Source organism: Pseudopodoces humilis, chromosome 2 (genome assembly GCF_049639895.1).
Source record: "Pseudopodoces humilis isolate 2021_Gansu_Grassland_sample_001 chromosome 2, ASM4963989v1, whole genome shotgun sequence".
In the NCBI taxonomy this organism is placed as follows: Eukaryota; Metazoa; Chordata; class Aves; order Passeriformes; family Paridae; genus Pseudopodoces; species Pseudopodoces humilis.
The window spans coordinates 49,013,470-49,039,738 of record NC_142201.1 but is presented as its reverse complement, the minus strand read 5'-3'; the positions used below and the strand labels follow the sequence as shown (position 1 = coordinate 49,039,738).

Genomic DNA, 26,269 nt, shown 5'->3' with positions numbered 1-26,269 from the left:
CAGCTGCACAGTGAAGCCCCTGCACACCTGCAAGCCTGAAAGAACACTGGCTGTCATTGCTTTATTTTTATTCTAACTTGAGACCTTGTCATCTTAAGCTTTACCTTCTATCATCATCAGCCACATTAGGCTGAGAGTCTTAGCCAAGAGCTTTCCATTTAGACAGTCAGAAAACGTACTGCAAGACATTTTTTTTCCTTTCAATGAGGTCCTGAGGTCATCAAGGAAGGGGCCAAGCAACACCCATATCCAAAGGTGAAGTAAATTAACCTTGCAATGATGCACAGACTGCTTGGCTCTTGGAACAGAAGCATGGCCAAGAGGCTGCAATGTTCACCTTCATATTGTTTTGCCATATTCTTAGGCTCTGTGAGGACCCTCTGCAAGTGCTTTTAATTTTAAAAGCAGAAGCTACTAAATTATTCTTTTACTTTGGAGGGAAAAAAAGAAGAAAGTAATTTGTTTACTACAGTATTCATTGTATTTACAAATGCAATTTCATTTCTTTAGTAGATCTCTCAAGTTTACCACTAAAAAGGATAATGTTACAATATTTCATTTTCTACAGTATAACTGCTTGGAGAGAAAAAAATAACTTGCTTTTCTAAGACACTCAAGAATTAGATGAAAAATTGAGAGCCCTGGCAGTAAATTCTCCTCTCCACCAGCCCTGTTTCTCCATTATTGTAAAAGTGCAGGCTTTAATCTCTTTTCTTCCACAGCCATGCCTAGAAGAGTCCAGATAGACTGATCAACCATTTCTAGTCAGCAGGGCTCTGTGAAAGGACAGGTCTTCCTCTCAAACCAACCTGCAAGATCAGTTTTAAATGCCTATAAAGGTTCAAGGTATGAGGTATGTGGTAAATTTTCTACTGAAGTAGTTGCAAAGGCTATGCAGTAGAAAAAGAAAAAAAAAAAAAAAGAAAATTTTTGTATGAAAATTAGTATCACTTTTGTAAAAGCTTTTTCTGTGTCAGAATGTTTAAACAAGAGCAGCTTATCTACAAAAAAAAAAAAAAAAGGAAGAGTTTTTATTATATCTTGTAGCCAATAATAACTAAAATTTGCATAGGGAGGAGGAGGGGAGAGTCTCTCTTTCCAAAACTCGAACCATATAATGTAGTCCATCTTTCCCATGAAGAAGATAACAGCAGACAAAGCTTTCCCTCCATGTCACCTGTGTCATTTGTACATCCAATAGTGAGGCTTCCCAAAGCAGCCAGCAAACAACACAACAGCTCACACAAGGTGAGCCAGCAGCGTCCACTTAGCACCTCTGTTAAGTGTTTCTGAAGTCACCCCTGCTAGCATCACTTTTCTACACATGCAAGGAATCTGATGGAAGACTGGAAGATGCCAGCCCCTCAAATTTCAGCAACAGGAAACAGCCACCATCAAATTATTTATTTTTTTTTTTTAATACAGCACTGAGTCTTTATGCACAATCAAAAACACAGCAACAATGCAAGCTGAAGGTGAACTTGGACAGGTAAGATGATAAGATGATAAGATATACAGGTACTTTACAGTGAATTCTGACTGGAAACACTTCCCTGCACTGCCCAGCACTATCACAAATTTGGTGATAACTGCATTAAAAAAATAAAAAGCTCAGATTTTCTGAAGTCATACTCAATTTATATCCAAGTTTATTTTTAGGCATCAAGCTCTATTTTTTTTCATACTTCAAAAAATGAGATTTCAGATACTTCATTCCTAGTAAAACTGATTTACATTACATGACATAGCACATAAGTAGCATGAAGAGTATAATCTGATTTGTGGTGGCTCATGAATGACAGACAGGACATTAATACATGCTACTTAAAACTTCATCTCTTAGGGATGGAAGTTATTTGCCTATGGTTCTTCAGTCCAACTCAGTAGGGCTGGGAAGAAATTCAGCTGAAATTCTCAAAAACTTGCTTTCAGGATTCAGAAACTGGGCAATGTGGTAGGCTGCATCTGCATATCTTAAATTTTGCTGAAAAGATAGCCGGTTTAACCATTCCTACAACTAAACAAGTGCTTGTAACAACAACCAGGACTAGAGAGATTTATTTTTTCATAAACCCTTTGGTTTATATTAAATTTCAGCACAGGAAGCAGGGCTGATTTCTGCTTATTTCACAGAATGAAACTATCAAAATAAAGGTACAGTGTAACAGACCATAAAAATGTGCTTTTTCATTCCTGTTTTACATGAAACTAATTTTTGGAAACAGGACTCAGACTGGAATTCCCCATTGCCTGTCTTAATTATGCTCTTAGAAGAGCCTAGTCTATCACAGAGGTAAGTATAGTCATTTTCTGGGGACAGCCATGGATCTAAGAATGCTGCTGGCAGTTGTATTTCAGCACCAACATCATGAGGCTTGGCAGGATAATGCTGAGGAATTGTATCCTCAAGCACAGACAGAGCAAACACATATTTAATGGCTTTTTTCTGCTGCACCCAATGTGCAGCACTTTAACTTCATTCCTTGCTTCAGATATTTGAACCTATTAGGGAAGAGCAGAGTTTCCCAGTACCCAGACAGCAAAAGGAAAGAGTGTTTGGAATGAAACACCAACTATTTAGAAAATGTGAGTGAAAGACCTTACTGGGATCTCCACAGCTAACCTGGAGGTGCCCAGTCTGCCCTAGTAAGGGATCACCATGTGCTATGTGCTAGCAGGCTTCTCACAATGAAAGAGTTGCACGTCCAGCTATCAGACTGGAAGAAATAATCCCAGGTCCCTTGTGAAACATCAAGGACTATCTACAGGAACCTTGTACACCTCCTTTCCTGGCTAAAAAAAAGGCTTCTGAAATTACATCATCAGCTCCTTCTTGTCTTCTCCATTCTTGCAAGCACCTAAGGCTCATGTCTTCCACCGAGTTTGACTGCTGTGTCTACCTTTAGAGTAACCTTTGCTGGGGAAGGCCAAGTGGGCTGCAGAGAAGAGAAAGTGACCAAGTGGCAGTGGAAAGCACAGACCACACAAAGCAGAGCTGACAAGCTTGTACTGAGCACATCTGTTCTGCTGGGCTGGCCAAAGCACACACAGTGTGTGCACAGTAAACATCAGCTAGAGCTGGCACAGCACACAGTTTCTTGCCCAGCAACTACCCGAGGACAGAGAATTAGCTGGAAAAAAAGACTGTGTAAAACAAAGAGCTTCATAAACTGATTTGTATTAAAGGAATTCTCATTGTGCATTTTATTTGTGTGTTTTTACATTCCCTCTTACTTCTGGCTCCACCTCACTGGACAATTTCACGGTCATTTTCCAGGAAATGCTGAAGGCCTAGCTGAATCTTCTGAGGTATCTAGCATATTATAATACATCTTTCTTATCTCTTTTAAACAGAAGGAAATGGATCAAAACAAGAAAGTCTGTAAGTCATGGAGTGGCAGGAGTGTTTGTTCTGTGTCAATCTGGATTTTTCCGATCTGTGAATGAGAAGCTGTATTATAGTTTTACATGAACACTAGCACAGTGTTATTTCAGGCATGGTGAAGATCACAAACTGAATCCCTCCTTCCTACTCCCTCTTAGCCATACACACATTGCAGCATTTCATCAGTTACAGTCACAGCTCTCTAGAGCATTAAGCTAAATATTGCACATTAAGACTACGTTATTCATTATCTCCAATGCTACACCAATTTTGTGTGTTTAAGCTCAACCTATTTACATTTTGTAACATGTCAATGAACACCACCCACTATTTAAGAACACTGAAAACATTGAACAACATTTCCCTAGCTTAGACACTACCTCTGAAGCCAAACTGCTGACTTAACAGCTGAATTTTATAAGAGCATCAAGATGAAGCTGTATCCCCAGCAGGACAGCAGAGAGCCTAACACACATCCAATCAGCTTGTACAGGGCATATCCAGAGCTTCTAGATGTTAAGACTTAAGGTTTTCCAAATTCATAAGAGCTATCCCCTCGCCTCCTTCCATAAAGTATTTTTCAAGGGCATTATACTACCAGGCTGGAATATCTGTTATGTGCTTTCAAGGACTGAAATGATTAAGTGTTTGAACTCAAGGAGTGTTATACAACCTTCATGCACAGAAACAAATCTTCAGCCTTGGAAGAGACAGCAAGGATTCTGCCATCCTGTAAGATAATGCCACAGCTACCTAAGCTACAATCAAATTCAATAGTAAAAAAATTACTAAAATCAGATTTTTTGCATACTTGTTTTTAACAGAAAAATGAACTCTCAACAGCACATAAAATAATAGTGTAGAAGTACTGTGTTTGATTAGTCAGGAATCTTCAAATCCTAGGTAGCTATGTAATATTTAACTATTTAGTCTGAGACTTATGCTGATTGTGTTTTCTAAACTGAGCTAAAGCAATTCATGCATACAGTATTTCTGTTACTGTCAATCAAAACACAACTTTCTCATGCTTTAGGCAAAACTAGATTAATAATTTAGTGGGTAGTTAATAAAAGATGGAAAGGAGTTTTACTACTCCATATGAATGAGGTACAATAGCTATCTATGGGAATGTAAACCTGTAGCTGAATCCCATCCTGCCCTGTCTCACCCCCAAACAGCTTTCAGTTTTCCCCCCTGAAATGAGTTGGACTGAAGAATCTGAATTCTCACAGCAGAAACAAAGTTAGACAGCAGAGTGCCCTGCATCTGGCTGATGTCTGGTCAGGCAGCCCAGACTCCACAGACTGAATTTGCCAGACCACCACCAACTATAATGTGCCAGGAGTAGGTGCCTAAGAAAACACTCAAAAGCATGGAATTAGCAACAGAGTGAGAATCCACTTACAAGCAGCTCTGGTTGTTATCATCCCTTCATATACAAACCCCAAGGTTTTAAGGTCTAAGCATCCCAAACTGGCAAGAGTTACTTCTAAAGACAAATAAAGACAGCCTCCCACTTTCCAGCTGTCCTGGTTCCACTCAGGAAAGGGTTATGTTTCGCAGTAGCTGGGAGGGGCCATGGCCAGCACACAGAGGTTACTCTATATCACCTTGTGCCATTGCTGGGGCAAGGTGAAGAGAGTCTCCTCCAGGGAGAAGGAGTTCTATCTGCTTGAGAAAACATGGTAGACAGAGCCATACACTATTATCTATTACTGGATGGGGTTTTTTCCTATATGCATTGTTTCTTCTACCCTCTGTCATTAGTAAAGTTGCTGTTCTGGTTTGTTTTCTTATCTTGTTGCTGTTTCCAATAAACTGCTCTTACTTCAACCTGTCATCTTTGCCTTCTGTGCCTCCAATTCTCCTCTCCAGACACTTGCATGAGGAGCAGGGGGGGAGGCAGAGTAAGCTGCAGTGTGGGAGCTCTAAACTGGAGAATACCATTCCTAAACCATGACACCAGTTTATTCAAATATCTAACAATAAAGAAAAAATAATCCAGTCTGGCTTCCACCAAAGTAATTGGAAATATTTGTTTTTAATGAGTTCACTGAACCTGATCTGGTGTTTCAAATTATACTGAGCAGATTAAAACCTTTGATTTACTTACCATTTTCTTCCTAGTTATTTCCTACTACCTTTCTCTCACTGCCTTTTAAAAATCAAAAATTAATGCTTACTCTTAAGAAATTCTTCATAAATTCTAAAGCAAATTCTTCATAAATTCCTCAGCGATACCATTTAAAAAATGGATTGAGGCAACAGGGGTATTTCCTAATATCCAACTACAACTACCTAATTATGACAACTTATGTACTTCAATTTTGCCTTTTTCTAGAATTAAGCTTTCTTTTCCAGGGAAGAGAATAATTGCATTAAAGGAAAAACAAACAAACAAAAAAAGGTATGAAAATTCATCACAACTTCTTCCTATCTCCCTAAAGAACCCTTTCCAAAGGGTTCTTTAACCCTCAAGCCTGACTAAATGAGCAATTGCCATTTGAGCTTATTAACCAGGAGTATTACTTGTTATCATCCAAAGCATCAACAGCCAGGAAGGCAGGCCATTTCCTACGACATTCAGGATTATCTGAGCATTTCAAAGGCTTCCACTTTTAGTCTCAGGTAATAACTACCCTCTAATAGGAAGATGGTCACACATCCAGACTCCAGTCAAAATAACTTTCTGCCCTACCACCTCCACCACACCCTCATGTGGCCATTAAGAGCTTGTTCCTCTCTTAATCCATAAGCCTGAAAAGAGGCATTGATTTCACAGGAACAGGCTCCCTCCTTCCAGCTCTGGATCCTTTCTGGGCAGAGTTTATGGTTAGCAGGATAAATCCTAAGGAGGATTATGCTGATTTGTGTCTAGCAAGCCTGGGATCCTCAGGGAGTCCCATCACAAAGCTCCAGTGAGTTGCTACAGGATCAGCTCATGTGCGTTTACTGAACAATTTATCACACACACTTTGACAGCTCTGGCAGCTGCAGAAAGCCCTTCCAGCCCTTCCCTTATAGCAGGGATTCTCTAGCTTCCAAAAAATCCTTGCTCAAGTTTTAGACATTAATCAACATTTTCTTGATGACCTTTGCTCACAGAAATCAACTACGCATTTTAAAATCAGTCTGAGATACAGACTCCTTTCTGTACGGAAAGTGGTCCTGCTATGTCCAAACGGTTAACTTTTGGGCAGCAATATTGATCAAGAAGAAAGAAATTTAAGGAGTCTGCCCAAGGTTCTTTATGACAGACCCTAATTTGTGGACCAGCTTTACCAAAACTGTGTCTTGAATTGGTAGTTTTCTAAGAAAGTGTATGACCTTTCAGAAAACAGTAAAGTCTACTATAGAAGTAATTAGCAAGTTGGAAAAAAAATCAAATCTGTCTAGAAAGTTGTACAAAGAAATTCTCCTTTACCATTCTACCATCCTATGATTTTTGTAGAAAGACAACTTTACAATTTGGTTCATAGCGGTGATGAAGTTATCCACACAAAGAAAACACTTTTGCACCCCAAAGTCAGCTTCTCTGCTTGAGGAAGACCTACAAAGAAACTTAATTTTTTGGGTTGTTGTGGGGTTTTATTATTTTAGACAAAACAAAGTGGACCAGATCTGAAAAGCTCAAATGCTGAGAGGCAGAGTCCTGTGAAAGATAAATCCTTGCCAATTGTGTGTAACCTCTCTTCCAGCTGATTCTGTTTGAACTACTAGAGCAGGAAAAGCTGATTTTTCACCTAAATTTGCAGGAAAAAAAATAAGGAAAAAAAAAACCAACAACCTAACAAATCTGTATCAAGGTTCAAACCATACAAAGGCCTTACAGCTACCATACAGGAGAGATCATCTTTGGCAATTTGACTTCTGACAACTGGAGAATTGTTTGTGGGTGAAACGATGCAAACAAGGTCAGAAAGCGTCATCGACAAATGATGACTACACAGTAAACTGTAGCAAAAAATAACCTGCTTGCTGGAAGTTGCATAGCATTGTGAGGGCAGCCTGAGCAGCTTCCAACGCCATCATCTGGGAAACAAGGTATTACTAAAAACCAAGTTACATCGTATCAGTTAATTCCTGACTTGTAAGGGCCATTATCAAAGTATTTCATCAAGTGTAACACCACCTGTACTAACTTAGATCCTCCCTGCTGCTTTTTTTCTCCTGCCCCCGGCTATGACCTAAAGGATATTATCCAATAAATTACTATAGCTATAGACACAGTTGCAAAGGAGAAACAGTTGCATAAGAGTGAAGAATTTAAGCTTTAAATATGAAGAATGCTGCTGAATTAACTCTTGTAGAGATGTAGATATTTCACATGACAGCTTTTCATTAATTGTGGCAGGAGTCAAAAGACATTGATAGGAAGCCTGAAAAAATGAGCAAGGGATTTTGGTCATGGTGACAGAGGGTAGAAGAGCAGCAGCCAGTATTTTCCCAGTGCTCTGGGGAAAGCAGCACAAGCAGCAGTGAGATCTCTTCTTTAGTGAGAGCCCATTCCAATGCTAAGTGGGCAGAGGTTGCTCTTTACAGCTCCTACTTAAAAGGACCAATAGAACAAACTAGGAATATACCTTGTCAACCATACATCCTACAGTAGAAAATCCCTTTACTTTGATCACAGTTGCCAACTATCACATCATGAAATATTCCAAAAGATGTCATGGTCTTTTCCCAAACTGAAGCTCTAATGGAAGAACAGCATTGCTGCTTGCTGCTTCTGATACACACACAGGCAGACACAACGTGACAACACGTATCTCCTGATCTAGGCTTTATTCCTGAAAATAGTGTGGAGTCAAGGGAGCTATCTTGCAGCATTATAAAATACTATTGCTACATCAGTGATTCAATCTGGCAGTCTCTCCAAAACCATCAACATAAACAGAAGAGGCCTTGTGCATCAAGTAGATGTGCAGATAAAGGTACTGAACACACTGGTCCCCACTACAAAATGCAAACTAGATGAATGCACCCAGAACAAAAATTGTTTTCAGATGGTCTGAGACAGGACAAGTTTATTTTTGTGGGTGTAATATCTACTCTCAGGTATAAGACTCAGGCTAGCAAGTTACCCAGACCCTGGTACCTGGAACCATAAAGGCAGAGCAATATGTCACAAGCCAGTGGATATTTTTAAAATCCTTTGAAACCACTAACTGAAAAGAAGCATGCAAGAATTAATTACTAGCTTGAAATAAATGCTTTAACCACTCAAGAGATCACATTAGAAAACTAACTCATATATTGGGTGATAAGTTCTACTATGGATCAATTTCTAATAAAGAAATCCCTCTCTAACCCAAATTCCAGTCCCTTTGAATACAACTATAGACTCAAAATCACAGAGACTCAAAATTTTAATGGAAGGGAGACTTAGAAAAGCCACGTGTCTCAATGACCAGTCAGAAGTCCAAGCATACATGTAACAAACACTTCACAGTTATCAGGCGAGTGCCACCTTTGCAGCTAGCGAGTGACCACATCACCCCACCCAAGCAGAGCTCCACAACACACTCCCCAGCTCTCTGCACAGCATCTCCCACGCTGGCTGTGCTGACACCTGCCTGAGGTGGGAGGGAAGTGCTGTACGCCTGCTGTGCTACCACTCCAATTAAATCACAGAGCTACTGCAGAGCTGTCAGCACTTGAGCTCTTTCCCTGCACCTTTGCTGCAAAGCGAACAGGTCTTAACAAGAGCTGGAACACTTCTCATGCTCTGACCTGCACCTCTAACAGTCCCAGAGTTGGTCTGAAGACTTTCCACACCAGTGCCACAGCCTAATGAAGGAAAGCTTGGGTTTAATGGAAACGTACTCGAAGGCACACTGAGCCAATTTAAGAGATATGAAAGTCTCATCCTCCCCCGCTTCATAAAGCATCAAGGTAACAATGTACCTAAGCACCAAAGAGTTCAAATTATCTTCCCAAATGTAAATAAATAGATTTCTTTAACTGGGAGCTGGGGAGACATCATATTTTGCCTTCCTCAGAAATATCTTTGTTTCTCAAATGATCTTCATCCTCTGAAGTCAGAGGACCTTCACTTGAAGTTTAATTAAAGCCATTTGTCTTACGAAGTTATGTTTCTCTCTCTAAGCATGGTTTGTGGTAAAAACATGAAGAGAGGGAGAGGCAAGAGAATCCAGACTTTTAGTTACTCTTACTGGGAAGAAACTGAAGGGAAATAATCTGTATCTTCTTTTCTCTTGAAATGTGCATGCTCTAAAGCACAGGCTAGCATCACTAAAGGTTATAAAAGCTTGATCTGACTACACAGTACAAATGCATCACCCATCAAATGTACACTGACAGTCGTTCAGTAAGGAAATTCAAATTCATACTGTCATAATCTGCCAGTCATACATTCCCTACAAGCTACCCTCTTTGGGACAGCAAGCAGAAAAAAACACATCCTTTAAGAATTACATTTTTGCACGTGCAGTGTTAGTACCACAAAGAGAGAAAACGATGGTGCACTTCAGTCTGAATCCACCGCTAGCATTCACCAACAAGAGTCCTCTTCCAGGTCCAGAGTGTTGCCAACATTCTGGAGTTTTGTTACACAACTGCAAGAACTGCTTCAGCTCCCACTGCGCAATTTTCCCCGGTAGCAATTGTTAAAGACTGTTTTTCCCGCTGTGTTATGGAACAATGGGAATGATTAATGTACCCAAGAGCAATACTTGAGTCGGCGATTATTGATATCAAGTGTTGGTGTTTGGCATGAGATGAACTAAGTTCTGTTACATTAGAGACAACTCTCCTCTGCCAAAACCCTAACCTCATTTTTCCAGAGGGGGAAAAAAACCCTCCACATAAGCAAAAACATTTTTAGGAAGGTTACCCACTTAAAAAGACATAGCTAGTCCCATTATTTACTTAGTATTGGCAGTAAAATACATAAAACTAAACTCTAACACATTTGATCTGACATTTAGAAAAATTCAGAAGCATTAAGATTTTTAGCTTTACCCATAACTTGTCTCTTCTAGTACAGGGCAGTAACAACAGTCACTACTGTGTTTCAGTCTACTTTCTTTTTAATCAAGGTTGCTTGTTTGTTTATTCAGCCCTTATGAGCTAGGTGAAAGTACAGTTTTGCTTAGGTACACTTTGGTCACCATCAGCTCTCCCCGAGGAATTATTGTTCATGACCACAAAATTTGCTTATCTTAATATTTCAGTATATTCTCCTATTTGTACCGAACATCCTTTTAATCAAAAGGTACAGATACCGCTGGGTTCTTTGAAGCACTTCAAAGCTTCCCTTTTTGAAAGCAGCTACAGAAGCACACATGCAGCCACAGCTCACCCCTGTGCAGCAGCTTAGGGAGCCTCTTTCATCCAGCATGAGAAATATCTTCTGAAGCCAGGCCCTGCACATTCAGCTCTGGACATGGATAGAAAGGTGGGAAAGAGTGGGGGAAGCAGGAAGGAACTAATATTTTTCTACATAAGTGATATATCGCTATGCAAGTGTTTATTGCATTGATGATAAATGCGAGCGCTTGAGTAGTGAAATACTAAACACAGGCAGCTTCTAAAAAGTGGATACAAGCACAGAACGTCTTCCAACTAAGGTCTTATGATTTTTGATAAATGAAACAACTTAACTGGGGGCTAAAACCCTTCAATTTTTACCATTTTGTAAAATGTAAGCATTACAGTAGCTAAGTTAGATCTAAATCATTTGTTTGCACATGACTGCACATAATTTCACTGGGTTTTAGTGCTCAAGTTTAAAAATGGAGAACACGTGGAAGCTTGGCACCCATTCTATAAGCACATTGTTAAAGAACGCCAAAAGCTACAAAGGAAAGACATAAAACTTCTTTTAAAAAAGTCATCTCCTGCCTTAATGGAGATATGATCCTCAGAAGTCAATGGAAAAACACAGTGGATTAATAATAGGGTTACAAGGAGGGAATAAGACTTGCTGGTTTTTAAAAATGTTGTATAACAAACCTCCAAGATCACAGGAAAGACACAAGAATGCAAAGACACACTGATGCAGATTATTTTTTTTCCCTAGACTATTTCAACTCTTCCTGCAACAATTCTTCTGTCCCTCTCATCTTCTTTAGCAGTGTTCTAATCTGTGTAACAGAAGCATCTTATCATGATTTCCACCACTGGACCTCTTAAACACTAAGCTAATGAATGGAATATTTCCATTTACATTCCTTTAAACAGAAACTGCTGGAAGAGTGAAAAGAGTTCATCATACAGCTGGGTCAATGAAACAATGACCTTAGGTTAAGATACACACTCTTTAGGAAGCTGACGGCTGCAGTTGTGTGTACCAGATTATGGATAGCAGAAGTATGTGTCCAGGAAGTTTGTGTTTGTGCAAATGTTATGCGCACTCTTAACCACCAAAGCAGCATGAAACACCTTTGTTGTTGAGTGCAAACAAGTGGAGGAAAAAAACAGCAGGGACAAGATATATAATTTCTAATTGTAACAAAGCAAAGGAGAAAAAAATTCCCTATATATGTTTTAAGAAATAATGCATGTGTTATCTGATTCTTCCCTTCCATTACTAGTCCTTTTTCTTAATCTATGTCTGTAGCTCAAAACTAAGTCAAGTTTACATTATTGTTTGCAAACCATTCTTTAGCTACATCTTGGTTTCAATATCTGACCCTGTTATTCCTGCAGAACATTTGAGCCTTACTTACCTACCTGCTTTAATAATATCATAGTATCAAGACAGCACAGCAGAAAATACTTCACAAACATTCTAAGTACCACTTAGATGCTACAGCTACTAGAGAACAATTTCATTCTAAAGACCTGAAGATCTTAAATCAGTATTTTGCATTTGCTGTAATTTCATAATCAGTGATGCACACACTCCTTCTTGCAAGCTATGAGAAACATACATCAGAAAACACAGGATATAAGCATCTGGCAGAACCACAGCACATGGTTGTATTTGCTACTGTTGGACAATGACCTTTTTTCAAGACAGATACCAGTATTAAAGGAAAGAAAGAAAAAAAAAAAGCTTTATTCCATACTCACACAGCAACCATAACAGAGCAAGAGAACATCAGCACTGTCAGCAACCAAATCCCATAATCACCCAAACATAGGCTGGGACTCTATAGTTTGACATTTCTTTTTAGTCTGGCATGGAAGTGATTTCATTAGTGATCTTAAACTGCAATGTGAAATTTCACAAATCCTGGCAGAAAAGGTTACTGTGGGTTTTTTTAATTATGACACTTCTAACCTGCAGGCAATTTGACAACTTATTGTGGAAACATTACGGAAATACTTCTGGTTCTGCAATTTGGAGTCTAAGTTTTTCTCATTAATTAAATACAAAGAAAGTGAAATCCAACTGTCATATAAGCATTCAATCATTAAGAGAATCACTGGCAAACTTATTTTTTGATACAAATAATAATCCAAGGAATTTACACCACTTTTTTTTTCATATTCCTGCATAATACTGTAAATAACTTACAATCTTATAAATGCACAGACTAATTTTTCTTTAGGAATAGCTAACTCATTTACTTAAAAATGCATTCTGCTAAAGATAAACAATGATTCATAAACATTCTATTTTGCACCAATAAAAAGAACAATTTTTTAATGACCTACTTCATGTGTAAATGGAAAGGAAATGAGCTGTGAAAATGGATGCCAAACTGCCACATTCATCAGAATGAAGAAGATGATCCAAAACCCAGTTGTTCTCTGCAGGAGCTCCCTCTTCCTAGAGAAACTGCCTCTTTCATCAGTCAAGACTACTTCATTTACAAAGGTAAGACACAGTTCCTGTTAGATGTGACCAGCTTCCCGACAACTAACTCTCCCTACACACCCAGAAGCTTTTCTGGAATCAGCTCGGTCATTTGCTTCTCATAGTACCAGTCTGAGTGGCTACAGCTGCCTCTAAGCTCCTCTTGAGAAATGCAGCAGTCAGTCAAAAAAGGTCTCCTCACACCTGCGTTCCTTCAAAAAAAACCAGATCCTCAGCAGTTTATCAAGTCATTCAGCAGCTTTCTGTTGTTCACTGTGGATAAGTTGCTGGCCAAGTATCTTCACTGGTGCTCTTAAGGCCCTCAAAATAAAACCCGTTGAAAATGATGTTTGATGCCTTTCAATCTGCCACTTGCTTTCAATTTCAGTACAAAGTCTCACCCCTGCTCACATCCACACTGTGCATACAAACTCACCCACAAGTACCCTGGTGGCTTTCACCATCTTGCCCCTTTGGCTTGCTCAAACATTAAGGATGAAGCCTAGCAGCACTTGCTTGCAGGGCAATACAGAAAAACAGTGAGGCTGCATCAGATCTGCCTTTTCCCCCTCTTATACCTCCAACAGTTACATGCAAGTGCCACTTTCCACCCTCAGTATCCCCTTACCACTCTTCATGTAAGGAAAAGTTTTTTCACCCAGCAGGTTGGGCACCAGAACAGGTTCCTCAGGGATGTGGTCACAGCACCGAACCTGACAGAGTTCAAGAAGCGTTGGAAAAATGCTCTCAGGCACGTGTGTGATTGTGTTCAGGGCTGGAAGAGGAAGTGAAGATCCTTTTGGGTCCCTTCCAGCTCAGGAGGTGATCCCAAGATTCAGCCAACTCCCAGGACACGATACAATCAGTTCAACACCGTGCTGCTGTGTCACTCCTGTGACTGCCAACTCCAACCTCATGTTTTTAGCTCCCTGAACCATGCAAGTTGCCTACCTATCCTTGGAGGCCCTGCGACTACAAGAGACCCGGATAAAACTCCAAGCAGATGCTGGCCAGTGAGGACAGAGCCAGTACCTTCTGGAAGGAGCTAGCTGGGCAAGTTCAAACACAAGACTCCCATCTGTTTGGTGCTGGAGTCAAGAAGCACTTCCCAGGGCAGATACCTTTGTCAGGATATATGTCAAATGAAATAGGAAGCTCTTCAAGGACAAGATCATGTCTTTATTGATACTTGCACAACTCCCTCTGCAATGCAGCGCTGACTCGTAACTGCTCAGCTGTGCAAGGGAGACTGCAACTGTTAATGCTTTCAGCTCCATGCTAATTAGATTAAATCTGCCATTCAAATACTGTATTTAAAACACTTTAAACATCCAGCAAGGCACAAGCTGTCCACTGACATCATTATCCTCCGAGAACATTACAACTAGTGATGCCTTTTTATGCTTCTTGGTATCAGTATCTTTAACATTTACTGTTTAAGCAGTCTCTTCTCCAAGAATGACCCCATCATAACACACTGAATCTAATGGGAGTAGGCTCATAGCACACCTAACACCTGCTCCATCTGAACATCAAAATGGTGTTTTGGTAAACAGATGCACCTTGTATGACTGATGGAGATGTCATTTCAAAATGGTAGTGTTTTGTGAAATACATGGAGTCATAGGATTTTCACTGTTATCCCTCTCAAGATGAAATCCCAGCTATACTGTGATGGTAGCAGGTGAAGCCTTTTTGGATAGAAGAAGGCAATAACCTGAAGCATAACATTGTACATTAAAGACTCTGTCTGTAATACAGTGAATTTTTTTTACCAATCTTCAGCTTTCTTTTCCCACAACTGAAAGATCATCATAATTAGACTCCACTTGAGCTCCCCAAATGCTTGGGGAATAGGACCCATTGCCCAAAGCTTCCTTTTCTTTATCTACCTCATTTTCATAGATCTCTTATGAAACTGATCATTTCATAGATCAGTTCCACAGCACTGATGTCTCAGCTCTACCAGACACAGAAACACTACATACACTTGAGATCTCTGTATTTAAGCAACTTGTAAATATATAAATAGGCTATGATTTTTTCATTCTTCCCTTGTTTATTTCCCATCTCCATTCAAGCTCTTATCCACTATAAAGTCCACCCCAAAATAATGGATGTCCCAACAATGCAGCTATTATAATCAGAGCTTCCTATTGAAGGCTAAACCATTTTAGAATTTCTCTCAAAAAGAACTATTCCAGATTACATATTAAGTACAACCCACATGGCAACCTGTTCTGAAGAGCCAATCCTGTCATCATCATCCCAAATAGTTTTACTCTCGAGGCATCATCACGGAACTTTCATAACAGCATATGTAGAAAAAGGCAAGTAGATGAAAACAAGGAATAGTAAAACTGACTAGAGTACAGAATTTGCATGGGAAAACAGGAGCTCCAGTGCAGCAGATACAAATCATCTCCATGTGCTTTAGGACAGGTGCTTTTTTGTGGCTTAAAAAAATAGCAGAGACAGTTTATTTTCTGGTACTCCAATGACAACCTCCCTTTTATAATCCAATCACTTTTTAGCTCCATTGGTCATTCTGGTAACTCAGCTTAATATTAAAAACATCAAGCACTATTTTGTTGTTTTGGGGGGGAAGTTGTATTTTTTCTGCTGACAAATGAAGTGCAACAGTAAACTTTTGCCTTCAATCATGCTATTTCCTCCTACAGCTGCAAATTTTGTCTGGAGTTTCATCAGGATAACTGAGGGCAGAGCCTACAAGATGAATGCAGCTAACCTTGCTGGGAAGCAGAACAGGTCCACAGGACACCTGCTCTGAGCTAACATTTCAGCTAGGAACATGTAAACATCTCTGGTTAATGACAAAACATGCAAGGGCTTTGACTGTGCATGAGGAACATAGCAACTGATTAAGGTGTTGATCTTGTCAGTCATTGGCTCCCAAGGAAAACCCTACCCAAAATTTCCATTATCTAAAGTAAATGCTAATCAGCCTTTTCAAATACTCAGCAACATGAGTTGAAGACCTTAGTTAATTACATTGATTTTTTTTTTTTAATCTGCCTGTCAAGACCTGTCTGATAAAAGCTTTTCAACATAGACTGAAGTGCTGTAGCTACAACAAAAGAAGATAAGACTACAGACCTATGGTAAGATGATGTCCCATCCAGAACAATATGCTTGGCTGGAAGATGCTTAACCATTCAGCTGTTTTAAAAAAGTAAGTATGGGACACATACTTTATTTAACTGCAACATTTCCTGGGCATTCCCACCTAACCTGAGCATGTACTAACCCACTGAGCTTTGTCTTTCATAGGCTTTTCCCACCCCCAATGGATCAAGACCACAACCATGCCTTCAACCAACAGACACTGAAATTGCAACTATGAGGTCTCATTGCTGGATCCAAGGGTGGTCACTATATACTTTCTACTGCTACTCTCTTTTCTTTCCTTTATACTTTTTCTTAAGTGATATGTTTTCACGTTGTTGCACTTCTACCCAAAACACACACATTTTAAAATTTGCCAAGCACCTTATTCTGCCTTACTGTTTTAAAGTCCACAAGTAAGAGTTTGCTACTGAACCTCCCATGAATTTTGTTGTTTCTCCCATGCATCACCCAGAGTAAAATCAAATAATCTTCCCCTCAACCCTCTCAGCAGACTGGGACATAACACACTTCCTACAAAAATACAACATGTGAAATAATATACTAAAATACAGCAAACTATAACCACCCCAAAAGCTTATGCTTAAAGTTAGGGAATGACAGCATCTCTTGTAAAAAGAGCTCTGGATTTCTCTTGGTCTGTAGCTTTCTTGTGGAAAGCCATAGCAACTCGACCAGTGGATACCCAAACTTGATAGGAACAGCCCTTGAACTCTTTTCCCTTTAGCTGCTCCCAAGTTGTTTCTTAGCAGTTCCTGGTGCTGTTTGCCCAGCTCTTCTGCAAGACATGCTTCCATCCCCCAAAGAAACATTCAGGTTCATTTTAAAATAAAAGCATTATAAGAGACATGTAAAAAAAAAAAAAAAAAGGCATTGTAACAAAAATAATGAAAATGTACAGGTTTTTTCCTTACTCAAAAAAATGTTTTCTTGGCTGTTTTTTATTAATAATCATAACTAGCAAAGTGCATGCTTTTGTAGATTGCTATTACTCAGTTATCCTAGTGAACATTAAGGACCAATTAGCTAAAAAAACCAATAGTTACTCTTTAGCACTTTCTAATTCATTTACAAGGAGAAAAACTTCTCAGAATATGCAGTCTAAGAACATAGTTGCAGGCATAGAAGGTGGAGAAGCTTTCAAGTAGCCTTAATTTTTAATTCATACCACATTTAATAATCTGCAAATCCAGATTCTTCAGCACATATCCGCATCTGCTAATTTTTTTTTCCAACCACATCACTTCAAAGCTTACTGTCAAAATTAATCCTTCCTGTCATTTATGACATATTTTATCTAATATACTATTTTTTTCAGGAAAAAACAGCACAATGTTATTGCTTAAAAACATATTTTTACTACTATATTTCTACTGGAACGTAAATTGCAACACAATTAAATATAGAAGCAGATGAAGTATAAATAACTTCATCTGACTGTAGCAGAAACATCTTCCCTGTTTATCTCTGTTTTACAGGATTTGGGTTTTAAAAATTTAAGCTGCCTCCCAATGTATCTGGCTGATATGACATTTTCAGCCGGTTTGGTAACCTTTCTGACAGCCCTTGAACAAATGAAATTAAAGTTAAGCAGCTGAGACAAACAGTTCAAGAAACATATCCAAGAGAGCTAGCAAAGTTTTTGCTGAGATGCAGATGTTTTATTGGTGCAATTAACATCATTGTTATAGCAGACTGAATTTGTGAAAACCTTTGGAGGGAGCTTTAAATAACTGACATCCTTCCCCTTCAATTAAAATGTGACAGCTTAAACTATACACAAACTGAAACACCCTGGCTAGCAGCCTGCTGACTGCTAGAAATTTTAGAAACTGAACCAGGACAGCTTTACAGACTGCCTTTGCACTGGAATAGAGCCTGAAGGGAAATAAGTCCAAGGATACCACATTTGCAACCTCCTTCTCCAGGTGATGTAGTGCTTTTCTTCCTACAGGCATTTTTGTCCTAACATCCTTACCAATACTTCACACTCTTCCAAAGGAGAAGCAGCACATGGCTTGCAACAGGAAAAGGTTTAAATATGGGTAGGAGTAGGAAGCAAGGTAACGCTTGCTGTGGTTTGCTCTTCTCCTGCCAGGGCAGGGCCAGGAAAATATCCCCAAGGCCATGGCTTCCAAGTTACCTGCTACTCTCATTTGCTTCTGCAAACTAGCTCTTGTGTTATTTTACATCAAAATGGGTAGGGAAAAGGTGGCCCTGGAAGTAGCCAGATTGAAATCTGTAGCCAGATTGTGTGTCCAGGAGGATGAAAAAATTGCAGGAGCAATAAAAACTTTCTGGCATTTAAGGGAGGCTGCATGTGAGAGATTACAACTCCTACCATCTTTAGCCAATGCTAAAGCCTCTCTAATATATGCCAAGGAGCATTTCTCTTCCAAGAAACCTCTTGAGTGCAAGTTACGATCTCCTATCCCACTTCTGAGAGTTAAAAGCTTATTTGGACTACAAAAGAACTTGTAGCAGCTAATCATAAAGCGTAATTGCTGAGAGCTTAAGCAAACTCCAGAAATAAGCATAACTGTGGTTTCTGACTGATGAGAGATGCAGCCAAAAAAAGGTTCAGCAGAATCATGCAGTCTTGCACCCTGTTCTCCCCAGTTACACAGGAGCTTTTTGTTTTGGTTACAAACCATGTGAAACACCTGAGCTTTAACACTTGCAAAGTTGCTGAAAAGTATTTGGAAATGTTATGACTTCGCTTTCAAGTTGTGCTTAAAGAAGACCCTTCAGAATGCATCACTGGAACTCCTACTGCTCATCATTTCCTCATTGGCTTATATGCTTTTATGGTATTTTTTGTGTCAAATTTAGATTGGGAACTACAAAATACAAATTAATATTCCAAAATGAATAATGACTTTGTTTCTCAGTCTATACACATACTAGATGTAAAAAAAAAAAAATTACAGCCAGTGCTTCCTTGGATTTTAGGTTCTTTTCTACCTTGATTTATATGTGCAACAGTAGAAAAGTGAAGGAACATATTTAACTTTTTTATTTAATAATGAAGATGAAAATTCAAAGGAAAAAAGTCACTGTAAACAACACATTTCTTAAAAGAAGTTATATTCCTGACTAACTACTCCATGGATCAATGTCTGGCTATAAAAAAAGATTTAGATCTAATTTGGGAGCTCTTAAAAATAGGGGTATTAACAAATGGAGAATGATTTTTACCATATCAACAAAGGATGTTTATTCCTGATTATTTTTATACATCAATGTTAATCTTTAATACATTAAAAATAGCTCTTGCATAACACAATACTTGTCCATGGTGCCTGAAGGTTATGTTCCCCAGAACTATTCTGGTGTTTCCAATAAAGGCTTAAATGAATGTAATGTAGATACTAAATGTATGTAGATTAGGAACCCCAAACTAGAAGGTTTGACCTTGAGCCACTGTAAAGTGAGAATATATGTAATTTTTAAAATTTTTTTAAAATAAATAGTATCATTTGAATGATGGCCTGGATGTCAGGAGCTCTCATGTTCTGATTCCCTGCTCAGAGGACAGGACCAGTGCTTTGGGGACTAGCTTCAGCTCCACTAATCAACAGATGTAGGATGCAGCTTGGATCTTTCCACACTGGGGATCACCAAGCAGTCAGTAGCCAAACATCCACTTGCAAAAAGGCAGAAAGCAGCAGAGGGAAAAAAAATAAATCTTGTAAGAAAGCAGATGAAGTTTCTGAGGAAAAGGGATTTTTTTGGTATGCCTAGTTTCCAAAGGCAGATTCTGACCCTCTTCTGTAACACGTGCCATCAACTCTGATACAACAGATCTGAGGCCATTCCATGATGCCCTCTGAACAATAAGGCAGGTTTGCTCTTCAGACTGAGGTGTCTTCTGGGGTGCAGCACAGCTCTGCTCCTGCTCTCTGTAATGAAAAACAGTATGTAGGAGGCAGTGTGAACCTGGACCTGCCTCCTCCAGAGTAGCTGACTACCTGACCTACCTGGACAGAGTAAAGCAGAACCATGAGCTGAAAACCATTCCTGGTCCCTCTCATACTACAAGTACCAACCAAGGACCTAGTTTATTTTCTGACATCAAGAAACAATCCCAATGGATTTCACCTTGTAAAGACAAATCTGTCACCTACGTTTGATCTGGAAACTAGAACAGTGCAATTTGTGCAGCTTACTTGTGCAAAACAGAGCAATTTTGCTGAACTCGTGTTAAAGCTATATAAAGCTTGCACTGAACAACTAAAATAGATTGGTATTCTGATGGGTATGTGAGGCAGTCTCCCATGGAAATTTCCTCCATGTTGCAATCCTAATTGAAACAATACGCTAGTATATAACTGCTGAACACTCAACTGCTCCCATCACACTGTTTGTTTCAAAGCTTTCTGAACTTCATTGGTTCATTGACAGTCTTGAAAAAATAAATGTGAAAGAGTCTTAACTAATGGAATTCCCCCTCTCTTTAAATACCACAGTTGGGGCATGTGTATATTCATGTATATAAATGCAACAATGAGACTCACAACAGTTTTTGTTCCCAGTCACTGTATTACTCAAAAAGTGAGGATACAGTGGTCCACATCACCAGTTCCAATCTTCTCAAAAATTTAAGAAAACTGAAGGACTATCCTCCGTCAAGTATGTATTCTGTTGTGGTGTTTTGGGTTTTTTTTATACAGTACTGAGTCTTTGCAGAGACTAATGTCTAAAAGAAGCCAAACTCCATGATTCTGTCTCTTCAAGAGATTTGTATTTCAGCTTCATTCTGAATTTTTTATGTTAGCATCCAGCTAGGTTGAATCTTAAAATTCTTTTGAAATGCAATTTAGCTGGACCTGTAAGGGCACGTAAAAAACTCCACTTGATAAAAACAGTTGACAATCAAAATCTAGTAAAATTGGCTGTTTCAGTGAAGTATAATTGTTAAATAAAGCATATGAGCCACCCAGGATACGATGACCCTTTAAAGTGTTATGTATTTTAAGAGATCTCTGTCCCTGTTAGGCCCATTTATCTCTGCCCACAGCTGGCAAAGAATTTTGATCTTCACATGTCAGCTCATACTTAAAAATAAGATCTGTTTATTTCAAACCTATTAAACAAGTTTGTAGTACTGAATGGATACAGGGCACCAAATCTGCTTCTGTCTCAAATGCAGTCTGTCCAAGCTGATTGTTTGATTGTTTCAAATTCAGAAATACCTAAAAGTGATTAAAAACTGCTGCAGTTTCTTTAGTCTATTTAAAAAACCAAAAAAAAAAAAAAAACCAAAAAAAAAAAAAAGAGACCAAGCAGCCATTAGCAAGAGACAGAGCTGGAAATTTCAAAGGGAAATGAAAGCGTGGGTGTGGACAGATTAACCTGTCTTTACAGGTAATCTAGGTGTTAATCAATGAAAACCCAAGGAAACCTGAAGAAATGACCATATTTTTCCTCTAAATACTCAATATGCATCTCAGAGGGTATCAGTGAATTTCACTTTTACATTTAAGATAAATGGCAAATTTTTAAGAGGTGACAGACTTTTCCTCTCAAAGAGAGTCATATCTGCCCTTAATACATGCTAACATTCTAAAAAGTAGTTGCTGTATATTCAGAGCAGTTACTAAAATTTAGGTCATGAAAGCCTGTCCCTTAAATTCAGTAAATGAGAAATCATTTCCCTTCTGAAACTCTGTCTGATAAACAGATGCATTTATCAGGAAATACCTTCTCAAAAATGAGACCAGTCACTTTCAACTATGCACAGCCCAGTCTAACCATCGTGCCTTGAATTCAAATGCAGCTGAAAGAATTTTTTACAGATGGTTATAAAAAGGGTAATGCACTCTTTACTACAGAGGCGTGACTGAATTCATTTAAGCTGTGAAATTACTTCTAATGCTATTGGAAAGCCTTCCTCTTGAAAATGAAATTACTGCGACTGGCTTGCTGGGAATTAATAAACTTCAGTATTTCTTAACATCTCTGAATTTATAGAAATAGCTAGATTTTCATCTACATTTTCCATAACATCAGGGGAACATCTATCACACACCTGGATCTAGACGCTTATGGCTAAGATGTGCAATTCCCTCCTAGTTTTACTCTGACCTGAAAAGCATCTCCTTAGGGCTCTCTCCTTGCAGAAGCAGGCTGAGCACTGGGCTGCACAGGTATGGGTTTCACTAGCTCTCCAGACTGCACACAAGATATAGTCCATGTGTACTGTCTTTACTGTCTGCTCTTAAGGTACAAAGGGGGACCAAGAGGTCTGCTGAGGCTCACCTCATAACCATACTGCTGTGCCAGGAAGATGCTCTGTCTCCTGGTGTTTATTCAGAAGTAAGAATATGAATGAGACCAGGAGCAAAGGATCAGCTAAGTGCATCAACATCTTCCATCCTTCTTGAAAATGACCTTAAAAAGAAATCTCTATTTTTAGAGCCACCCCTACCCCCAAAGGCTAGGGTTCCTCTCTAGTTCTTCTTGTTTGTCTCCCCATCTGGAGGGAAACTACAGTGCTCCAGTGCTTAAAATACTGCAGAAAACACAACATAGTTCAGCCACTGCTAAGGAAGAAATGCACTTTTACTTGGATTTTGGATTCCATTAAAAAATAAAATCACCACAAGCATCTCTTTCAAGGCATCTGGAAATGCCTTGTGCAAATTCTTCAGTTTGGACTCACTCTTAATGGCTGTGCCACATTTCTAATAAAACTGCTTTTTCCAAAACACCCCAAAGTTATCAGAAGGTCACGTAAAACTGTAATCTACTACAAGAAGTATACGGAAGAAAAGATCCAATAGCAGGGTCTTCAGTTCCTAAGTTTCTGGGAAAACAAGTAACAGCTTATTCTTAGAGTGTCTTGCAATTATTTGAAGTTGCTGTTTCATAGTAAATATGCCTGCTGGAAGAGGACAGGTGACATCTTACATGTCTATTAAAGCACATTTCAAAATAGCTAATGAATAAATGAAAGAACACATGCCTTGTTCAAAATCAAAATCTACAAGAAACTTTAATCTGGAAACAAGACCTAACCATAGTGTTCTTCAGATTAACCTCCCCAGTCAAACACTGGGTTTACAGCCAATTTCAGGAACATTCATACACAAGCCAGGTCCCTGAAGTCAGTCAGAGCTGTCCAAGAACACCTGAAAGGCCTGTGCCTTTAGAAATCAGCTTGGATGGGATCACCACTTGTAAGTATTTAAGCATGTAAAATCAGCAGAATAATGTAGTTCTGTGTGATAAGTGGTATTTTTGTGCCAGCCCAGCTGTAACACTGGGCCATTGTGTCCAACCAGGAACTGCAGCTCACAAGGCGGCAGCATGACTGCAAGGTCACTGAGAAAGGTTGTTTACCAGCTGGGAAACAACCTGAAGTGAGGCACTTTTTTAGAAATTATAGATATAATCCCATGTTCTCAGCAGGGGATCTAGAAGGAAGGGCTTAAAGGAAAGGAACTTATCTATGCAACAGAGAGAGAGCTGGACATTTAAAGATGATGAGTCCCACAGACAGGTCGATGTTTGCTGGAGCAGGACTCATGTTGTTCAAAGCAGCCATCAGCACCACAGTTGCAGATTCCTTTATGTGAAAATGTAGAACCAGCTGCAAAATGTCACTTCTGCTTGATCACATCCAAATTACTTCACAAGGTCTAAGTGTTCCCGTGGATCATTTTTTGCGAGGCCGGGATGTTTTTGCTTTTTACCACTGTGTGTGGGAACTCTTGGGATACACAATGAAAGATGCAACACATAAACATTAGATGCTTAGACTCTGAAACAGCAAAGTGAAAGTCACTTATGCTTGAGAAAATATAATTATGGTAGGAGCTGCAGGGAAATTTTATTGAGACACGATCATCCTTCACTGAAGAGCTGGAGAAAAATACAAGCATTAGACCTCCCCAAAGATGTGAAATTTTTGTTAATCTGGGCTATTAAGAATTGCCAGTGACTCAGCCTTGTCTTGAAAATAACTGATCTTGTTTATGGTCCTAATAAGCATATTGCACATAAAGTCAACCCACCTCCATCAGTACCTTTTTTAATTTACTCATCTCTAAAAAAAAAAACCAACTACATCTAGGTTAATCATATAAATTTATTTCCAACCTATTTCTGGGGCACAAAGAAATAATGCTTTTATGAATGGAATTTCCATGCTTGAGCTATTCAAAAAAACATTTTCATGCAACAACAGCATATTTTAATGAGTAATTTTGATGTACTTAACCAAAATTAAGTTGGCTTTTTTCTTAGCCAACACCATCTGTTAGTTTATACTCTACAGGCTCAAGCAAAAGGTATGCTCTGATGTACTCTGTCATCAATGCTGCTGCTACAGGCTGAGACCATCCAGGTTGGCAGAAAGAAGCTACTGGGTATCAAAGAGCTACCAGAGCACTCTGAACTACCTGGTCAATAGACAGGGGGCATGGCTCTCTGTGGGACTTGAATCTCTGAGTGCCTAGATGTAATACAATTGGAAAAAATTACTGCTGTGTTTGGGGCTTTTTCCTTTATGTTATTCAAACTATGCAGACAAGTGGTCACATGGATAACAGGGGGTATGATGCCCAGGAAGGTATCCAGATAGTTACTTATATAGTAAAATCGTAGCTGTAGTGCTACATCTCTGTAAGCAAACAGGCAACCAACTGTGTTTGGGGTTGGAAACAACATGATTTGAGAACCTATGACTGGCCACTAATCATTCCTCCAGCAGACTCCCATGGAAGCATGGCTATTCCCCCATGGAGCAGGGGAATTGCCCTAACTTTTGCCCTTAGCTTTCACCTATGTTGCTGCCCCCTCCAAAATGGCACTCTGAAATTTTGTAATGTATTGTTTCAAGTCCCTTCAATTTGCCAGCTTCTTAAAGACCAATGAGAGAACTGAAGGATTGTTAAGAACTATACCTATTTACCCTTTGCCACAGTGCACCAGGGCAGGGGCTTGCAATTATTCTTGATGCACAGTTTTGAGACTGCCTGCTAGTAAAAAAGCAGCTGGGAGGCAAAGGCAATATTAAAGAAGGTAGAAGTCCTCTTTGTTTTACAATTAATTAACTAATCTCTCAAAACAATCTTCCAATGGACATGATGTTCAGAGATAACAAACTGAATATCATTTTTGAGAGGATTAGTTTTACATAGTTGCATACTCTGAGGCCCATACTAAACACTTTCAAACCTCATGAGACAGACATGACCATCAGCACAGGGACCTACAAGAGCAGCCTGGCACTGCATTAAGAAGCAGAGAAGTAATAGTCAGGAGACTTTCAAGGACAGACATTAATTTTATAATTTGATATATGAACCCTATCTGCATTAACAGTAAAAAAGAATGTGTTCTCTACTATTACTAATGGATTGACAGAGAAGAATAAATTAGAATTTGATAATTATGTCAATGTCATAAATGTGTTTGCACATTTGAAAACCTGAGGCACTAGAAAATGCTGTTGAACCAATTAAATGTTCCAGAGATTAAAGTATGCTTATCTGGAGTGTACTTTTCACAGCAGTTTTTAACGGGTTCAAGTTTACTTTGCTCTTAACCAGGCAATCCACCAGCTGTAGCAGCAGCCGTGCAATAACAAACATCCTTCAGCAGCAATTTGTCTCCCTACCAGCTATAAATGACTCAGCTGTTCATATTAGGCTCCAGGAGTTATTTTGCTAACATTACAGACTTTTACTATACAGCACAACATCCCTTCCCTCTGCAGCAGAGGCTGGGGTTTTCTTATCTGTTTGAAGGTTTTTTTGTTAATCATACCTTCCTTCTGAAACAGAACACATTTGTGTTGGTCACCGAGGAGACCAGCTTTCACTTCTCATCAGCCGCTGGCAGTACAAGTTAAAAATAAATTTGTGCCAGGTCATATGTTTTAAAAAAATGGTGCGAAGGAGAAACTAAACTTCAAATGCAAAGGAACTTTGAGCAAGTAAAAACACTAGAACAGCTCTATT

At 39.1% G+C, this 26,269-nt stretch overlaps 1 protein-coding gene across 3 annotated transcripts in view; it reads right to left on the bottom strand.

Annotated features, from left to right (window-relative positions):
* The window catches only part of TBC1D4 (TBC1 domain family member 4), a 95,081-nt gene that overhangs the window by 56,597 nt on the left and 12,215 nt on the right, over positions 1-26,269 (bottom strand). Inside the window, exon 1 of one of the 3 annotated variants that reach the window (XM_088051146.1) lies at positions 13,013-13,209. The exons of the other annotated variants lie outside the window; for them this stretch is intronic. Coding sequence (XP_087907272.1) covers positions 13,013-13,072 — 60 coding nt within the window. The 5' untranslated portion in view covers positions 13,073-13,209. Of the gene's footprint in view, positions 1-13,012; positions 13,210-26,269 lie in introns of those variants that run through there. 3 annotated transcript variants of the gene reach the window in all.